Here is a 6316-nt window from a genome sequence, read left to right as displayed (position 1 = left end):
CATAAAAAAGCGACAGGACAGCCTCTCGAAGCAGCATCTTTGTCTTTATTTTGGTGTCAAACCGGAGGGACAAGATGTATCATCTCCTGAGAAGAAGAATTTTTTAGGAGCAAAAGACAATCGGATTTTTGTTGGTCACGGAAGCCACACATTGTGGGTAATTTTTAGCAAAAAAGGAAATATAAAAAAGCCATGACCTTGAAATTTTGGAGCAAATATTGTCCAGCAGCACGACAGGATTTAACCCAAATACGCCACAAAAGATCAGATAAATTGTAATTCTTCTTCATTTTAGTATTTCGCAATATCCAGGGCTCGTTCATGAAGAACAGCTGACCTTTAACCTCTCAGCCCACAGTGGAGGTCTTGCTGCATAGCCCGCCTCCTCTGCAGTCTCTTGTGTAACAAACGGAGAGGACAGGATATGGTGCAGCTGCGCCACCTAGTGGGGGGAAAATGTCACAGCTTGTCACAGAAAAGTAATATGGCATCACTTTGGATTTGGTTAAGTGACGTTTCAAAACTTATTTACCGGATACATACCTCAGAAAAATCATTCATCTCAGCTTTCCTTATGGCCGACTCTGCCATCCAGTTCCTCAGCACATATCTAGGATTTACGTCTGTAGGATATTTTACGCAGTCAGAGGAAGATCTTCCTGTTTCTCTCAAGTTTCAACATCATCCCACAACAGACATTTTAAACGTGAATTCCTTATTTCTAGTTTAGAACGACAGTGCCGTGACTCACAATATAAGTGTCCAATATTTGATAGATTTAGTGGCTTACTTCTCATCCTGTTTTGACGATCAGAACCGGTGTCATTTCGTTGTCTGAACAGGAGAAAAAAAAAAACACTTTAGAGAAACTTCAGTTACCAAACTAGCGCATGGACTGACGTTTACTTTTTTTTGCTTACCTGCTGACCCGGAGGAGGTACATTCTGACCCAGTCCGTGAAGTGCTTGTGCAATGAAAGGTCATCAAGAGCCCACATCTAATACACACACACACATACAAAATCCTTAAAAACATAAAAATATGGCTCTAAATAGATGCATTGGCTTTGTGTGATTTATGCTGTTACAGAAGCAGAAATTGTAATTATACATAAATTAAGGTAATAATCTGAAACTGTTATATTAATGTCTGTGTTGCTGTGGAGGCGCAGAGGGACCAGAGCAATGAATTGCCACTTTAACTCTACCTGTGTGAAGTTCCCGTCGTGAAGCTGCAGGTCTGAAACTTCACTGAGCTGTCTGAAGGTCATGGTGAAGTCCGACTGTGTGTCCTCCATCATCTTGGTGAGACAAACACAAATTATATTGGAAGTTATTGGAATACAATTTGTACACAGCCAGTAAACAGACAGTGACATTGAATTGAGCATTGCATGCGAATCAAAAACTGTAAATGACTTGCCTGAAGCAGGAAGGCAATAATGTAGCTGTCCTCTTCCTCTTCACCAAGAAGCCCCAGTTTGGCTTTAAATATCTGGTGAATTCTGACATAGATACACAAAACCAATTAGACAATATCATATTATTACTGTCATGGCCTGGATATTGCATGGGGTGAACATAGGGAAAGACAGATTCACACGAAGCTCACCTCATCTGGTAAATATTAACATATCCTTTTAAGATCATTTTAGCCCTGTAAAAAGATAAGAGGTTAAGAATTACACCTTTTTGAGAGTATCTTTAATTTGAAGGGGCAAAAAACTATAACGTATCTACTGTGGTTTGACAAGGTTGCTGACCAGCGCCACTGGGCCAAAAGTTACTTTGAATATTACTTCTGACCTTTTGTTTTTCAAGTATTAACCCCTTCATTCGAGTTTAGCAATTTGCAAAAGGGTTTTACAAAAGTTAAGTTTCTATCGGTGGCCAATGGAGGTCAATACAAGGGACATATTACGTAAAGCCTCCTTAATACATACAGTATGTCATGGTTTTTCTTACTCTTTCTGTTGTTTTTGTGTAAGGACGGGACTGAGAGCCCCCAGGAGCTTCTCCAGGTTAAACAGTCCGACGTTTGCCTGAGCTCCTATGCTGTATCTGCCCTCATCATCAGATGTGTTGGGGACAAAGTCTGCAACATTAAAAGGTCTGTTTGAGTTGTGAAAAAAAAACCAAAACAAAACAGGGCAGTGAGATATTTTAGTGAAACGCAGATATGTGTTATCGTACACACTGGGGTTATACGACTCCATGAAGCCAAATGGTCCATAGTCGATGGTGATGGACAGGAGGCTGAAGTTGTCTGTGTTGCACACACCTTTCGGGATGACACACAATAGATATGAGCAGATGTTGGTACAAACGGTGCGATAAAACGTTCATCTGGAACAGGGTCTTACCATGTGCAAACCCCACGGACATCCACTGGCCAATCAGATTTGCTGTTTCATTTACAACCGTGGAAAAAAACACCTAAAAATATAAATTATTCCACAGTAAGTCGTATTATACAACCCATTTCTGGGTGGGTTTTTCTACACACAAGTGAAACAAACGAACAAAAAAAACTTGTATTTGGTGGGAAAAATAATCATGAGAGAATATCTTTTTACATGACTCACCAAATATTTATCTGGGTGACTTGAACTGATTGAGGGAAAATGTTCATCAATCACAAAGTTCAACAGCTTTCTAAAATCAAGAGGACAACAAAACTATGTTATGCTGCAGTAAACCATGTTGAATAGGAAATGACAAATGACAAGAAAGCCTGAGAGCGCTGATAATATGATCAAGTGACCAGTAAAACCTCAGGAGATCTATCTCTGCACTTTGAGCCAAAATTTCTAACGATCCAATCCGAAACCAGGACTTGGCTAACCGGAGAACAACAGCTCCTGCAGTAAAGAACAAAATGTAACATTTGGATAAAGATTAGGAAAGTGGAGAATGCAAAGTACTGTAATGAGAAATGAAATGCACCTGATACTGAGGGAAACCGAGGTGTTGCACATATTTTTCTGTACCTCTCTCTGTCTTCACATCGCCACTGTAGAACTGATCCCTCAACACCAGCTCCTCACTTACAATTAGACTAAAAGAAAGCAAGGAGCATAACTATCAGATCAATCACAGAAAAAACTCGACAAAACCGCTAAGAGGTCGGGAGAACATCATGCACCCGGTTCAAAAACAATGAAGCACTACTCAGTTTCTTAAAGGAAGTAGTTGGTTTTAAACTACCAAACCTAAAGGCTGTGAGCCAAGAGGTATGGATGTTTATACTGGGCTTCTTACACACGCCTGGTGAGAAGACAAAACCAACTGAACAGTTTCCGGGTCCTTAACTATTTGGTGTCTTGTAAACAATTTAAGAATGCCTTGTTTGCCTCTTTTAACACACTTCAGACTACACATTTAATGTTTTACAACCCACAGCTGTTTAAAATAATGTGGTGGTTCTGGTGTGGGGAAATACCTTAAGCTGTTGGTTTCGCATTGTTCAAAGCAACATTGCACAATCATAGTCCATATGCATCTGAGAACTCAGAACCAACTCAGATCTTCCAAAATCAGATGAGAATTAGTGAGACGGGATATTAATCCCCTTTCTTGCTTTTTATTCATCAGTGTTACTCTTACCTGGCAGCCCTGCTGGTGGGGACACCCAGGAAATGCATTGCCTCACTGCACAGGAACTCCCTGACAGACGAGCGGATCACAGCCCGACCATCTCCCGACCTGTGGCAGGACGCACGTGCATACTGAAGTTTCTTAAGATCGTTGCACAATTGAAGAGACGACGCATCAAATTAGCGATAAGCCCGTAAAATGGGAAACAACTTTCAGCCACACCTATGTTTTCTATTAATAAAAAAACATACAATTTCAGTTATATCTATATTGTCTATATTAATATATATTGTATATAGACTGCAAATGGAAAACAGTAGAAAAGTAGGAAAAATAACATACCTCGAATATGGTGTTTTTCCTGAGCCTTTAAGCTGCAGTTCCCATATTTCTCCCTTCCTATGAAATTTCATAAGGAAAATAAGTAAGGGCTTTAACTTGCGATGCACCTTGAATACCAGTACTTAAAAAATACAGGAAGCCTAATTCCAAAATGTTCTCACCTGTTGGAATACTGACCAAGAAAATGTGCTCGACCATCCCCCAGCTGACCTGCCCAGTAGCCAAACTATTGGAGAAGGGAATGGAAAAAGCATATTCATGAGTAAAATTTCAGTGTGACCAACTGGGGTCAGATTTAACCTCAGGTTGTGCACAGCTGACGGAGGCTTTCTTGTTTCCTTGGCTTTGTTAACCAGTGTTATTCTGGTCTAATTTAGTCCTCAGATGGCAATATATCTGTTGGGGCTTCAGTGTGTGTGTCCCTGGTCAAACAGAGTAAATCTGCAATGTGATTTAATTCAAGGAACCATGTAGAAGAATTTGTGAGGATACGGTACCAAGTAAATCAAAATACAGCATGCAACTGCTTTTACACCGAAGGGAAACAGAAAACAAATTCATCTTTACCTGATGACCCCCGTATCTGTGTGCAAGAGGTACAGATCCTATAAGGAGTCTGCCACCACTGGCATAATGCAGGAAGTCCTCTGACTGTGTTACAGCCACGTCTAAGTCTAAGATCCCCGTGATGACATCCTGTCGGGACAACGTCACGTATAAATTAATTTGTCATATTTCATTGTGAATTACATTAGGAGCTACAGTACATTACATCGCCACCTCTGAAACTGCCGCCAGCCTTAACGGTCCTTTCAGTGGGGTTGGAATGGATTTGGAAAATATGCAGTTCTTCACAGTGCGAACAAAGTTGCCATCAACCTCGTCGATTGGGAATGCTTCTACAGAAAGGACATAATGGTGACATTAATTCTGTTCTGAAGCCTTTTTATAGCGACCTGTAAAGACAGGAATCTGTTTTACCAATAAGCTTCTTGCAGGACACCCTGAACTGATCCAGGGCCTGTATGAGGTCTGAAACACTTATGTTCCACCTGGATTTGACAGTGCGTGGGGGCGGCTGGCTGTCTGATGCCGTGTCGTCATGGCTGTGGCAGTCAGGGCCGGCGCCCTGGCAGAACTCCGGGACATGCACAGGCGTGAAGCACGATGCCGCTGCTAGAGCGAAGACCAGCACTCTGCAGATGCTCCGCATGTCCACAGGCAGGGCGGTTGCCTTAAATGCACCCGAGTCAGTAAGCACTGATGTAGCTGTAAATAATAAAAAAGGGCAAACTATGACCTTCAGCTGGTCAACATCATAAACAACAGTTGTGGAAGACCTACTCTGATCCTTTCCTCAAGTAATAGTAGTAATACCTCAGTGTAAAACATACACCGTTGCAAGTAAATGTCCTGCATTCAGAATTTGACTTGCATTACATTAAAAGTTTGTCAGTATTAGTAGCTAAATGTACAAAAGGAGTGTCATGTATATTTTTGTTACTGGTACATTAATGGATAACCTGCATTTTCATGTTGTAGCTAATTTTAGGGCACTTATATGCTGCTGGGTAGTTCAATATGCATAAATGCATCCCGTTTTATTTGTTGATCATATGTTTTCTATATCTTAATTTTGTAGCAAAGTAACGTGTAACTAAAGCTGTCAAATAAATGTAGTGGAGTCAAAAGTGCAGTACGTGCCAGCTTTTAGTGGAGCGGAGGTGTAAAGTACCATTAAATGGCAGTGTCCGAGTAAAGTCCAAGCACCGAAATGTGTACGTAAGTGCTGTAACTACTTGAGTAAATGCACTTAACTACTTAGTTACTTTCCACCACTGGCAAACAGGCCGCCAATGTAAACAAATCATCAGTTGCGCTTTAATTATGCTTTAGTTTCCACGAAAAGACCCTTAGTTCAGGTAAGCTAATAGCTAAACACGTATAACCGAAACCCACCCGCGACAAGTTAAAGCAGTAACCCGTACTGTGGAGACAAGGTGGGTTAGAATAATTTCGGTCGGTTTAGTCGTGAAAACATCCCATATGATACATTTTAAAACCAGCAGCTACAGTTACCTACGTTAACTGTTAGATACAGTTACCTAAGTTATCTGTTAGCTACCCAGCTACTAGCCTTATCCCAAACACTAAAGCTGGTATATTTTCTGGAGAAAACAACCGTTGTTTACATCTACCATTGCATTCCTGATTTTTTTTTTTTTTTTTTTTTAAATGTCAGTTTGAAGGAAACCATTCGTGTTTCTCTTGACTTCCTCGTTCCTAATCCTCGTTACGCTGCGTCATCAACCGACGCCCGGTTACAGTTTTCCGGTTCCGCTCAGATATGTAAGCTGAAGCTGAAACGTGCGGCTGGG

General features: G+C 41.0%; 1 protein-coding gene across 4 annotated transcripts; it reads right to left on the bottom strand.

Moving 5' to 3' along the window:
- Positions 1-25: 25 nt before the first annotated feature.
- Positions 26-6259, bottom strand: LOC120789708 (protein adenylyltransferase SelO-like). Of its 4 annotated transcripts, none has more exons than XM_040126626.1 (20): positions 5674-6259; positions 4920-5207; positions 4719-4837; positions 4506-4634; positions 4100-4164; positions 3939-3995; positions 3606-3704; positions 2990-3057; positions 2773-2860; positions 2585-2654; positions 2363-2435; positions 2197-2280; positions 1965-2094; positions 1612-1656; positions 1423-1504; positions 1208-1300; positions 921-997; positions 791-834; positions 544-623; positions 26-442 (listed from the first exon to the last, which is right to left on the bottom strand). In XM_040126626.1, the coding sequence occupies exons 2-20, from the start codon at positions 5149-5151 to the stop codon at positions 320-322; spliced, it is 1758 nt and encodes a 585-aa protein (XP_039982560.1). In that variant the 5' UTR covers positions 5152-5207; positions 5674-6259; the 3' UTR covers positions 26-319. The 4 variants fall into 4 exon arrangements, with proteins under 4 accessions (XP_039982560.1, XP_039982562.1, XP_039982563.1 ...); XM_040126628.1 differs by having other exon boundaries at positions 6044-6259; XM_040126629.1 differs by having other exon boundaries at positions 6193-6232.
- Between the last annotated feature and the right edge of the window lie 57 nt (positions 6260-6316).

The sequence above is a fragment of the Xiphias gladius genome, chromosome 5 (genome assembly GCF_016859285.1).
Source record: "Xiphias gladius isolate SHS-SW01 ecotype Sanya breed wild chromosome 5, ASM1685928v1, whole genome shotgun sequence".
NCBI lineage: Eukaryota > Metazoa > Chordata > Actinopteri > Istiophoriformes > Xiphiidae > Xiphias > Xiphias gladius.
The sequence above is the reverse complement of the archived record's forward strand: the minus strand, read 5'-3'. Positions and strand labels throughout refer to the sequence as shown.